At 46.8% G+C, this 13,872-nt stretch overlaps 1 protein-coding gene across 3 annotated transcripts in view; it reads left to right on the top strand.

Annotated features, from left to right (window-relative positions):
• The window catches only part of kcnt1b (potassium sodium-activated channel subfamily T member 1b), a 443,838-nt gene that overhangs the window by 170,752 nt on the left and 259,214 nt on the right, over positions 1-13,872 (top strand). Inside the window, exon 1 of one of the 3 annotated variants that reach the window (XM_080212546.1) lies at positions 4,982-5,107. The exons of the other annotated variants lie outside the window; for them this stretch is intronic. Coding sequence (XP_080068672.1) covers positions 5,016-5,107 — 92 coding nt within the window. The 5' untranslated portion in view covers positions 4,982-5,015. Of the gene's footprint in view, positions 1-4,981; positions 5,108-13,872 lie in introns of those variants that run through there. 3 annotated transcript variants of the gene reach the window in all.

Raw genomic sequence — 13,872 nt, 5'->3', positions numbered from 1 at the left:
ATGTCTGCTTGACAATAAGACTTCTGGACTTGTCAAGTCTGAATGCCTTGCACGAAACTAATCTTACAAGTCTTCACATATGAACTTTGTGGGCGATATCTTGCCAGAATTTGGCGGAGTGTTGGTTCCAGCGGAAAAAAGGATGTGTTTTGCTCCAGAGAAATAGGTTGGTTTTGTGTCCAGCTCTTACCACACTCTGTCAAAAAAAAAGCTGTGTGACTTTCACATCATCCATTGCAGGGGAATGGGGAGACAGGACCCCAAAACACCAGCAAATACCCTGCTGCACTGAGATCCGGGTGCCATGTTTATTGGACGCCCCGAACAGAACATGGATAAACCTCCCCCTCCATCCCCAAGCCCACCGCTGAGCTATAAGGAGCTCCCTGCCAATCGCACCCCCCTGCCCCCCTCAGTCAGAGTCAGTATTTACCCCCTCCTCCCCACACCCCGATTGGAGCCAACACTTCTCCCCCCACCATTGGAGCTGGCACCCCCGGATTGGAGTGTGAGCCAGCACCTCTACCCACACTCCCCCCCCCCAAAAATCAGGCCCATGCCCCCTCTTCCCCCCACCCTCCCCCACCCCACCCACATAGCCACAACTGACATCCCCAGTTCCCAAGTCCACTCCTGCCCACAACCAGAGACAAATGAATCTCCCTCCCACCCAACATGCCCCATGAGGCTCCCTACTTGGGCCACTACCCCTGGCATTGCCCCCTGGCACAGTTCGGTACTGCCAAACTGGCACTGCCGCATGGGCATGGTGGCAGCCTGGCAGTGTCAACCTGTGCCAGGAGGCAGTGCTAGGGGGCATTGCCATCCTCTGCTTGAGCATGTCCTTCTCCTCTGGGGGTGCTACTCATCTTTATACCAGAGGGTCCCCACGAGAAGTTCACATCTGAGCGAACTTGTTGTAAACTGCGCTGATGTAACATTTGAATATGCAGCCCAGGGCTCCATGTACGAGGAGGGGGGTGAATTAATTACGTTTAAATCCATTAAAATGTATTCAAATCAGGTTCACTCCTGCTACGGGCATGAACCTGATTCCATTGCCAACGATGGGCGGTGAAAATCAGAAGTTGCGATATCACCGGCAAGACCCCTGACTTCAGAGGTCATGCCAAATCTTGAGCCCCTGCCATCTTTCCCATGGATGCCAAGCACAGGCTCAAGATCGCCCCCCTGTGAATATCAACAGGCTGTTCAACCACAATGGAAAGAATGTGGTGGTCACCCATTCAAGTCAGAATTGTTCTTTACCTTACCTCAAGCCCGCATGTGTTTCCCATCAGGGATCAGCCAACGCTTTCAGGATCAGGGATCCTGAATGACACACACCTTTCAGCGAGAAGGAGGGCGAAACCTTCTGTCGATTTCCCAGTCAACATTCATCCTTCAACCATCAAAGACTACCTTCTTGTAAATTGGTTGTGGGATCTTGTAGTGAACAAACAGCCTGTTGCGTTTGACTACGTAATGACTGTGATTGCACCGTTGGCTATGAAGGGGCTTTCAGGGTGTGAAAGGCGTTATGTAAATGCTTTTTCTCATATCAGCCCACCGGGAGGGCGATCAGAACCAACAGTTGTTGAGTAGGATGTACAGCATGGTGTTCCTGTTTTAATGAGGCCCCTAGTTACCAGAAGGCAAACAAAAATTGTGAGAACAGAAATTCGATCTCTACCTTAAGCTTGTTTCCTAGAGCCTGACTTACTCAGAAGAGCACTAATGGATTGCATAAAAGCATCATTGCATTCTACTTTACTAAGTCTGACGAACATGCTGTGTACTCTGTGTTTTATATAAGACTGAAGCACAGAAGTGCCTTTTTATCATTGTCACTTCACAATAGACACGTCCATTGTATAAACAGTCATGACTGATGGAATCCCATTTGCCCCATCAGGCCTGTGCCATCTCTTTGAAAGAGTCCAGTTAGTCCCATTCTGCCCCATGAAAATTTGGTTCGTTTTCAATATTCATCCAGTTTCCTGTTGTAGATAATGGTTGGCTTTCTTCCTGCAGTTTTTCACTTACAGCCAGATGAAAACAACTCCCAGTGTACAAAAAGCTGTGCCTTCAGATCACCGCTGATCCTTTCGACAAGTGCCCATGGCTGGCCTCTCACTTTCCACCCCCTGCTGCACCCTGTTTTAATAGCACCATGTCCCGTTACCCCTGCGCTCCCTGAACTGCATTGTCTCCTGGTTAAGAAACGCCTAGATTTCAAAATCCTCATTCTTGTTATGGAATCTTTTCCTGGCCTTATCTTTCCCTATCTCTATAATCTTCTGCAGCTCCACAGCTCCCAGATCTCCAGGCTCTTTCAGTGCCTCTTGCACGCGTCAATAGTAACCGCTCCACCATCAACAGCTGTACCTGCAGCTCCCTGCTCCCTCAGTTCTGAAATCCCCTCTGAGACTTCATTGTTTCCATTTTCTCTCTCCTCCTTTAAGGCACTCCTTCTTTGACCAAACTTTTTGCTTGTCTGCCCAATCACCTCCTGAGATGTCTCAGAGTCACATGTGGATCGACATTGTTCCTGTGAAGTGCCTTGTTACATCTTAGATAAAGATAATAGCTAAAGGGCAGCACGGTGGCACAGTGGTTAGCACTGCTGCCTTACTGCGCCAGGGACCCAGATACAATTCCGGCCTCAGGTCACCATCTGTGCGAGATCTGCATGTTCTCCCCGTGTCAGCGTGGGTTTCCTCCGGGTGCTCCAGTTTCCTCCTACACACTAAAGATGTGCAGGTTAGGTGGATTGGCTGCGCCAAGCTGTCCATCGGTGTCCCAAAATGTGTCGGTTAGGGGTAAAGATGTGGGGTTACGGGGATAGAACCTGGGTAAAATGCTCTGTCGGAGAGTCGGTGCAGACTCAAAGGGCTGTATGCCTCCCTCAGTACTGTAGGGATTCTATGAAGGCTCTAAATCAAGGCTGGTTGTTATTATTAGACACATTGTGATATTAAACCACCTGCTTCAGAGCCAAGTTAATCAAAAAAAAAACATTTTAGATAGAGACAGAGGATGAATTTCACACCAGTGATGTTTTAAGATCCTGCGGAAGTTATTGGACATTTGAATGATTTGCCACATTTTATGAGCTGGCTCCCACTGTGATGAGGCCATAAAATTCCACCTGGAGCTTTTTTGACTTTGACCAGATAATTTTACCCTAGTTGATAGTCCTACGACGAATAAATTACAAATACCATTGTTGTTAATGGCATTCAGGGAAGGATTCCAAGTTCGAATCCCACGACAGCAGGTGGTGAAATTTGATATCAATTTTTTAAAATCTGGAAACTACTGACCACCACAAAACCATTGTCGATTGTCAGAAAACCCACCTGGTTCACTAATGCTCCTTAGGGAAGGAAATCTGCTGTCCTTACCTGGTCTGGCCTACGTGTGACTCCAGAGTAATGTGGTTGACCCTCTGAAATGGCCTAGCAGGCCACTCAGTTCAAGGGCAACTAGGGATGGGCAATAAATGCTGGCCCAGCCAGCCATGACCATGTCCAACGAATGAATGAAAAATATGCCCTGTCTGTCCCTGCGGTTTTATTTGAATTAATTGATTTTTGGTTTTCCAAGCTTGGACTGTGTCTGGGGAGGAATTCTTTCAGCAATGTGGACAGCCATAACTCAGCTGGCACCACTCACGCCTCCTGAGGCAGAGGGTCCCGTTCCAAAGGATTGAGCGCCAAATCTAGGCTGACATTCCAGTGCAGTACTGAGGCAGTACTGACCTTTCTGGCAATCCTATCGATGGTGACCTCCCTCCATGAGATTCCCTGCCAATGGGGCCAGCGAACAATGCAAAAAATGTCATTGGCATTGACAGGAGCAGAAGACCCCATACCATTCAATACTTAACATACAATCCTACATTACAGAAGGAGGCCATTCGACTCATTGAGTCTGTACCGACCACAATCCCACCCAGGCCCTGTTTCCTTAACACCACACATTTACCCTGCTAATCCGCCTGACGCTAGGGTCAATTTTAACACGGCCAATCAACCTAACCCGCACATCTTTGGACTGTGGGAAGAAACCGGAGCGTCCGGAGGAAACCCACGCAGACACGGGGAGAACATGCGAACTCCACGTAGACCGTGACCCGAGGCTGGCATCGAAACTGGTCACTGGCACTGCGAGGCAGCAGTCATAACCATTGTGCCACCATATCAACTGCTGTGCTACCGTGCCCACCCCGCCATGGCGAGCTGTCTCCTTTGCCGGAAAACGCACCACGGGATGGATGGGGGAGAATCCTGAGTGTTTATGGGATCTTGTGTGCACAAGTTGGTATGTTGTATTCCACAACAGTGTTCAGAATTGGGCTGCTGCTGTGAACCATTTTCTTAAGATGTCAGTTATGCATTCAGTGTGAGTGTGAGTGTTGAACACTGGTGATGGAAATTCTTAGACCACTGGGTGATAGTTGTGGTACTCGGAGCAGTTCACCACAAGGGACAGGAAGCACGTGGCCACAGACCAGAAACACGTTTCCTTTTATAATCTTCCAACTAACCTCAGTAACGAGGACTAAATTCTCCACCAAATGCACATTTGACAAGAGAAGCCGAATCTGCAGTGAGAGCAAACTACACGTTATTTTTACGTCACATTTCAGATACTCGTTCGTGATGACTGCACTCTACCCCCCACCACACCCCCTCCCACCTCCCCCTGTTGCTGCACACTCTTGTGCAAAATAAAAGCAGCAGCAAGATTTTGTGGGGGATTTTTTTTTTCTCTGTTCATCTTTGCCTGGTGAAGTCTAAATAAAATCTAGTGTTAGGACCAGTCCACTTTCAAGCACAGGGAGAGAGATGTGTGGATATAAGAGCAGGTGGTAGTTGCCTGCAGTCTTGTGTGCAGTGCAATAACCGCTGTGGGTTTTCAGTGAGCAAATTAATTTGGGAGAAGTCTACGGAGCCTGAATTATGGCAGGAACCAAGCTGAAGCCTTCCTCTTCAGAGCCAGAGGCTGTGATGAAAGCGATCACACGGAACGCCAAGGAGGTAACCAGTTCCCCCAAACCAGCTCGCAGGATGGGATCCTTAGGGAGTGACTATGGACCAAGGTACTGCAGTTTCTGTACAAGGGGCTGATGCATTGGAACAACAGATTAGCCTGCATTCAAAACTAGTTAGAATGTGTTTAGCTGCTGACAGTGTAATGTGATGCTTTCACGCTGCTTCAGAAAGCAGGCTGCTGTATTTGCATACTCAGGTAGGAGGCAAGTGGAGCGGGGCTTAATCTCTGGTGCTCACATCCACTGAATAAAATATCTTTAACCCCATGTGTTGGCAAGCGACAATTGCTATTTTAAGAGGCTCTCTGTTTATGTACGTTGATAACCCTGTTTTATCCATTTCCTGATTGAACAGTGAGTTAAAAACGAGGGCTGCTGATGCCAAAAGTGGCGTGTTAGCAATTGATAGAGATGTGAAATAAGGAATGAGTGCTTTTCTTGTTAACCCACACTCATGTGGTCGCCATCCACTTACTCATTCATTATTGCAGTCATACTTTGGCATAACTATGGCTTTGGAGGGAGTGCAGAAAAGGTTTGCCAGGATGTTGCCTGGTATGGTGGGTATTAGCTATGAGGAGAGGTTGAATAAACTGGGATTGTTCTCCCTGGAAAGACAGAGGGTGAGGGGTGACTTGATAGAAGTTTATAAAATTATGAGGGGCATAGGTAATAATAGTTGAAAGCTTTTTCCCAGAGCAACTACAAGGGGGCACAAGTTCAAGGTAAGGGGGGGGGAAGGTTCAGTAGAAATGTGCAGGGGAAGTTTTTTTACACAGAGGGTGGTGGGAGCCTGGAATGCACTGCCAAGTGAGGTGCCTGAGGTAGATACATTAGCGACAATTAAGACTTATCTGGGTAGACGCATGAACAGATGGGGAATAGAAGGATACAGGCAGTTGGTCTTGACATAATTGGTGCAGGTTAGGTGGGCCGTACTGTTTTCTGTTCTCTTTGTATAACAAAAGTGACTTGTGATTTGTGCATTTTGATGTTCAATATTCATACTGCCTTTGTTAGTTTAGCAGCTTATCGCAAGAAATATATTGGGAGAGAGAGTCCAAAGCCTTTGCTACTTTCCCACACTTGTTCCCGCTTTACATTGTGTTCATTTATTATTATAGGGCTTTCAGTAAATATTTAGCGAGTTGGCATCACAATGTTCTCGATCAACCCAAGTTTATTAGCTCTTTCTGCTTCTCATCTGCAAAGCTAAATGTCTGTAAATGTAATTTTCACCCTTTAACATTGCCCCCACTTTCCTTGGCTGGGGAATACAAAATGAAGGGGGAGGGGGTACAGTGCAGGATTGTCTAACCCCTCCTGTTGATGGGATCTTCCAGTCCCGTCGAAGTTCATGGAGATTTTGGTGGCTCGCTGCATCCCATTGCGGGGAAACCTGTGATGGTGGGGCTGGAAGATTCCAGCCGTGGTTACCAAAGGCAGGTGGCCACATGTTTGCTCTGGGAACTTTATAACATCTCCTTAGTCATTGCCCTGCAGGTTAGAGATGTGGAACCATTGGGTGGCACAGTAGTTATCACTGCTGCCTCGCCATGGACCCGGGTTCAATTCTGGTCTCGGGTCACTGTGTGGAGTTTGCACATTCTCCCCGTGTCTGCGTAGGTTTCTTCTGGGTGTTCCGGTTTACTCCCACAGTCCTAAGATGTGCAGATTAGGTGGATTGGTCATGCTAAATTGCCCCTTAGTGTCCAAAGATGTGCAAATAGGTGGAATGGCCATGCCAAGATACCCCTTGTCAAAACCTTAAACCCATGTCCCCCGGTTCCTTGGTCCATCAACTAATGGGCCGAGCGTTCGACCACCCTGACACATGAAGCTGAGATCAGGAACGTCGGGAAACTCTATCTTATGAAACAACTTCATCCTAACTTCACTCACTCCAGGAAGCTGAGGAGTACAGACCCCTGGGAAGCCACACACTCAAAAGTTTAAAGTTTATTGATTAGTCACAAGTAAGGCTTATATTAACACTGAAGTTACTATGAAATTCCCCTAGTTGCCACACTCCAGGGCCTATTCGGGTCAATGCACCTAACCAGCAGGTCTTTCAAACTATGGGGGGAAGCCAGAGCATCCAGAGGAAACCCACGCAGATACAGGGAGAACGTGCAAACAATGAACCAAGTGGGAATCAAACCTGGGTCCCTAGCACTGTGAGGCAGCAGTGCTAATCACTGTGAGGCAGCAGTGCTAATCACTGTGCCACTGTGCCACTGACTTAAAGGCTTGTGGGAAAGTAGCTCACTCATCCAGTATAGCTGAGATCAGTGACTTGGAATGTGGGGAACTATCAGTGTCTGGTGTTTGGGCCGATGCACAATGTTGCTTTCAGAGACACCACGTGAGGTAGTTTACGTGACAGATTTTGGCCTGTAACTTCCATGCAGCATGACGTGACTTCACATCAATACAATGGCACTTTTCACATTTTTTCACTGTTCATTAATAAGAAGGCACCATCTCCACATACAGAGGTTATGTAATGAGACTGCAGTATATGTCTTTCCAAAGTGGATTGACTAAAGCGTCACAATGAAAATGTCACAGTTCTGCTGATGAGTTGAGTCCCGTCTCCTGCAAACTCAGAAAATACTTATTCTAATAACAAACATTGTGAAGGGCCAAAGTCAAAATGCAAGATGTGTGTGTGTGTGTGTGTGTGTGTGTGTGTGTGTGCACGTGTGGGGGTGTGTGTGTGTGTCTGTGTATGTGTATCTGTGTGTGTCTGAGTGTGTGTGTGTGTGTGTGTGCATGTGTGTGGGGGTGTGTGTGGGTGTGTGTGCACGTGTGTGTGTCTGTGTAACTGTATGTGTCTGAGTGAGTGAGTGTGTATGTGTGGTTTTGTGTATGTGTGTGTGTGTGCACGTGTGTGGGTGTGTGTGTGTGTACGTGTGTGTGTCTGTGTATCTGTATGTGTCTGAGTGAGTGTGTATGTGTGGTTTTGTGTGTATGTGTGTGTGTGTGTCTGTGTCTATGAGTGTGTGGTGAGTGTATGTGTGTTGAGTGTGTGTGTAAGAGTGAGTAAGTATGTTGAGTGTGTGAGTGTATGTGTTTTGTGTGTGTGTGTTGAGTGTGTGAGTGTGTGAATGTGTGCATGTGTGTGTGTGTTGAGTGTATGTATGTGTTTTGAGTGCGAGTGTGTGTGTGTATGTGTTTTGTGTGTGTGTGAGTGGGTGTTGTTTAGGGTTTTGATAGTTAAGTGCTGGAAATCATTCTAACACATGCTAATGATGGCGGGAAGGGGATTTCTGGTCAATATGTCATGGAAAAAACGTTAGAACCTTCTTTAAAAAAGATCTTTCAGGGTGTGGGTGTCAGCTATCAAATCCTGACAAATTAGAAATCAAAGAGTTTCTAGCTCAGAGGGAGGGGTGACACTCACTGCAACATAAGATCCTCCCTTTTCAAAGCTGAAGGCAGAAAAACTGAGGGCCAGAGTTCCACAGACAACTGATAAACAAAAGCCCACCAATGCCTTTACTTTCTCAGGAGGCTAAGGAATTTTGGCCTATCAGCTACGACTCTCAACAACTTTTACAGATGCACCATAGAAAACATTCTTTCTAATTTTATCACAGCTTGGTATGGTTCCTGCTCTGCTCAAAACCACAAGGAACTACAAAAGCTTGTGAGTGTAGCCCCAATCCATTATGCAAACCAACCTCCCATCCATTGACTCTGTCTACATTTCCCGCTGCCTCGACAAAGCAGCCAGCATAACTAAGGACCCCACACACCCGGGACATTCTCTCTTCCACCTTCTTCCTTCGAGAAAAAGATACACAAGTCTGAGGTCACGTTACAACCCACTCAAAAATAGCTTCTTCTCTGCTGCCATCAGACTTTTGAATGGGCGTACCTCCCACTAAGTTGATCTGCCTCTACACTCTAGCTATGACTGTAACACTACATCCTGCATGCCCTCGTTTCTTTCTCAATGAGCAGTATGCTTTGTCTGTACAGCGCACAAGAAACAATGTTTTTCACTGTCTGCTAATACATGTGACAGTAATAACTCAAATCAAATTAAATCAAAGAATACGGTCTAAAGTAATAGACAGATGCTGCGGATGCTGAAAATCTGAAGTGACAACAAAAAGTGCTGGAAAACTCAGCAGGTCTGGTAAGAGAGAAACAGAGCCAACTTTTCAAATCCAATATGACTCTTCCACACAGTGGTTTGTACCATATCTTAAAAACGAAGCCAGTGCAGGATTAGCTGCCCTGTAAGAAGGAATGAAACTGAGTTTATCACTTACGTGGCGAAAAACTGCAGCAGGCGACGGTGCAGAGGGACCTCGGGGTCCTTGTGCATGAGTCGCAAAAACTCAGCTTGCAGGTGCAGCAGGTGGTCAGGAAGGCTAATGGGATGCTGGCCTTCATAGCGAGGGGGATTGAATATAAAAGTAGGGAGGTCTTGCTGCGGCTGTATAGGGCATTGGTGAGGCCGCAGCTGGAGTACTGTGTGCAGTTTTGGGCGCTGTACTTATGCAAGGATATTTTGGCCTTGGAGGGAGTGCAGAGGAGGTTTACTAGGCTGATGCCGGAGTTGAGGGGGTTGAGCTATGAGGAGAGGCTGAATAAACTAGGCTTGTACTCATTAGAGTTTAGAAGAATGAGGGGAGATCTCATTGAGACGTATAAGATGATGAATGGGATGGATAGGATAGAGGTGGAGAGACTCTTCCCGCTCAGAAAGGACAGTAGGACTAGGGGGCACAGCCTCAAGGTAAAGGGGGGGCGGTTTAGAACGGAGTTGAGGAGGAACTTCTTCACTCAAAGGGTGGTGAATCTCTGGAATTCTCTGCCCGTTGAAGTGGTGGAGGCTACCTCACTAAATATTTTTAAGACGCGGGTTGATGGGTTTTTGATAAGAGAGGGGATTAAGGGTTATGGGGAGAGGGCAGGAATGTGGAACTGAGCCACGACAGATCAGCCATGATCTTATTGAATGGCAGGTCAGGCTCGAAGGGCTAGATGGCCTACTCCTGCTCCTATTTCTTACGTTCTTATGTTCTTAAAAAGCCACCATATTGTGGGTTATTGCAAACGATGGTGGAATTTGATTACCCAATTGTGATGTATTGCATCTTTAACATCATTTTAAAGAAAGATAAACAGGAATTCTTCCATTTGTATTTCACAATCATCAGACATCTCAAAATGCTTTACAGCCAATGAAGTATTTCTAAAGTATTGTGCGTCTAGTTAGTGCACAGCAAGCTCCCATAGTATCATAGAATAGCTATAGTGCAGAAGGAGGATGTGCGGCCCATTGTGTCTGCACTCACCACAATCCCCACTTAGTCCCTATCCCCACATATTTACCCTGCTATTCCCCTGACACCAGGGGCAATTTAGCCTGGCCAATCCACTGAACCCGCACATCGTTGGACTGTGGGAGGAAACTGGAGAACCCGGAGGAAACCCACACAGACAGTAACTGAGGCCGGGATTGGAACCCGGGTCCCTGGTGCTGTGGGGCAGCAGTGCTAACCACCGTGCTACCGTGCCGCCCAAAAGAAGGAAACTGCCCCTTATCGATAATGATCGATAATGATTAAATGATCACCTTTGGTGATGTTGATTGAGGGATGAATGTTGGCCAGCACACCAGAGAATCCCCCCCGTCCCTCTTCAAAATAGTGCCTTGGGTTCTTTCACATCCATCTGAGACAGCAGAAGACACCTTAGTGTCTCCTTCAAAAAGACAGCACTTCTGGCAGAGCAGCACTGCCGCGGTACAGCACTGGAGTGTCAGTCTTGATTCCTGTGCAGAAGTCCTGGAGTGGGACTTGAACCCAGAATTATCAGGCTGGGTTTCCACCTTTGAGGCTGATAGGGAGGGGGGACGGTCAGGAAATTTCTTTTTTTTAAAGTTTATTTACTATTGTCACAAGTCAGCTTACATTAACACTGCAATGAAGTTACTGTGAAAATCCCCTGGTCACCACACTCCGGTACCTGTTCGGGTGCACTGAGGGAGAATTTAGCATGGCCAATGCACCTAACCAGAACATCTTTCAGACTGTGGGAGGAAACCCACGCAGACACGGGGAAAATGTGCAGACTCTGCACAGACAGTGACCCAGGAATTGAACCCGGGTCCCTGGCACTGTGAGGTAGCAGTGCTAGCCACTGTGCCACCTTTTACTTTGTGCAATAAAGCATCATTCCTTTACAGCTGATTCCTGGACTTATTACAGTGGAGGATCCTTCTGCCTCAGTTTGCACCATTGTGTCCAAAAGCCAGGTGCAGTAGCCATTTCTTGGACTCCAACTGCCATTGTAAGCTTAATAACCAATTGATGAAATGAAACTAATTTCCTCCTTTGCGTCTGCAGAAACAGATATGATGAGCAGTATCGCAACTCTTGCACAGTGCGTGCAGTCGCATATCGCACTTGGGGCTTGGAAAGAAGGTTCACTTCATCCAAGTTTAGCTGCATCAGTGATGCAGTGAATGAATGGTGAGGCATGGTGGCACAGTGGTTAGCACTGCTGCCTCACTGCGCCAGGGACCCAGGTTCGATTCCTGGCCTTGGGTCACTGTCTGTGTGGAGTTTGCACGTTCTCCCCGTGTCTGCGTGGGTTTCCTCCTGATGCTCTTGTTTTCTCCCACAATCCAAAGATGTGTGGGTTTGGTGGATTGGCCATGCTAAATTGCCCCTTAGAGTCAAGGGAATTAATAGGGTAAATATGTGGGGTTATGGGGATATGGCCTGGGTATAATTCTGATCGTTGCAGACTCGATGGGCCGAATGACCTCCTTCTGCACTGTACGATTCCAAGAATTCTATGAAATGAAACGTAAAGGCAGTCTGCCTTTCAGAAAGAGAAATTGAGGCCCCAGAGCTTTATAAGTTAGTCCTTGTTAATCATCTGACAAAGGGTCATCCAGACTCGAAATGTTGGCTCTATTCTCTCTTCACAGATGCTGTCAGATCTGTTGAGTTTCTCCAGCATTTTCTGTTCTTGATTCAGATTCCAGCATCCACAGTATTTTGCCTTTACCGTGTATATAATTTACTGTACCGTAAGACATTGGAGCAGAAGTAGACCATTCGGCCCTTTAAGTCAGCTGTGCTCCCTCATTAAATGAGATCACAACAGTTGAGGTTTCCATCTTGCGGAGAAGCACTTTCTCCAGGTTGTGAGATTTTCCAATGTACGATCAGCATCTGGTATCTTATGCTTGGTTTAAAAGTCTCATCTCACTCTGTGCCCTTTATGCATTGTTCTAACCTGCCTGTAATGGATGTTAATCTAAGGACAGAAGCAGGAAATGCTTGAGAGGAATCAAATTTAATAAACAGGACGGCAGGCCTACGTCTGACCAAGTCGATTAAGCCCATTAATATGGATAAGTGTAAGTTCCCATTGTAATTGAGAATATTGGAACAGGCACCTGGGAAATGAAATGGCACTTATCTGAAGTAAATACTTACAATTCTCGTAAAGTCCATTCAACAAAGCTGCCTTTTAAAGAAACGCTTTGAAAAAAAGGTCTTGCAAGGGTATGAAATTCAACTAATTGGATGCCTGCAATTATTGATTTGTTTTTGGTTTGATTTATTATTGATGTGGAGATGCCGGTGTTGGACTGGGGTGGGCACAGTAAGTCTCACAACAACGGGTTAAAGTCAAGAGGTTTAATTGGAATCACGAGCTTTCGGAGCGCCGCCCCTTCATCAGGTGAGTGGAGAGGTAGGTTTCACAAACACACATATATAGACAAAGGCACAATTGCAAGATAATGGTTGAAATGTGAGTCTTTACAGGTCTTTATAGGTACAGACAGTGTGAGTGGAGAGAGGGATAATCACCGGTTAAAGAGGTGTGAATTGTCTCAAACCAGAACAATGAGTAGGATTTTGCAAGCCCAGACCAGATGGTGGGGGTTACATGTAGTGTGAGTGAACCCAGGATCGCGGTTGAGATCGTCCTCATGTGTGTGGAACTTGGCTATCAGTTTTTGCTCAGCGATTCTGCGCTGTCGTGTGTTGTGAAGGCTACCCTGGAGAATGCTTACCTGAGGATCAGAAGCTGAACGCCCTTGATTGCTGAAGTGTTCCCTAACTGGAAGGGAACACTGATGAACATCTTGCCAAGATCATCCCCATACCCCCACTACTTGCCTTCAATCAACCACGTAACCTCAAGCAGACCATTGTACACAGCGAACTACCCTGTCTTCAGTAGAACAGTGACCACAACACCACACAACCCTGCCACTTCTGCAAGATGTGCCGGATCATCAACGCAGGTATCACCATCACATGTGAGAACTCCACCCACCAGGTACACGGTACATATTCTTGCAACGCGACCAACGTTATCTACCTGATACGCTGCTGGAAAGGATGTCCCGAGGCATGGTACACTGGTGAGACCGTGCAGATGCTACGACAACAGATGAACGAACACCGCATGACAATCACCAGGTAGGTGTGTTCCTTTCCTATCGGGGAACACTTCAGCGGTCAAGGGCGTTCAGCCTCTGATCTTTGGGTAAGCGTTCTCCAAGACACATGACAATGCAGAATCACTGAGCAGAAAATGATAGCCAAGTTCCCTGCACATGAGGACAGCCCCGAACAGGATCTTGGGTTCAAGTCACACTATATGGAACCCCCACCATTTGGCCTGGGCTTGCAAAATCCAACTAACTGTCCTGGTTTGAGACAATTCACCTCTTTCACCTGTGATTATCCCTCTCTTCACTCGCACTGTCTGTACCTATAAAGACTTGATTACCTGAAAAGACTCGCATTCCAACCATTATCTTG

This window comes from Carcharhinus amblyrhynchos, chromosome 25 (genome assembly GCF_965287045.1).
Source record: "Carcharhinus amblyrhynchos chromosome 25, sCarAmb.v2.hapA, whole genome shotgun sequence".
NCBI classification, from domain to species: domain Eukaryota; kingdom Metazoa; phylum Chordata; class Chondrichthyes; order Carcharhiniformes; family Carcharhinidae; genus Carcharhinus; species Carcharhinus amblyrhynchos.
Note: the sequence above shows the minus strand (reverse complement) of the source record. Positions and strands in the feature narration are given on the sequence as shown.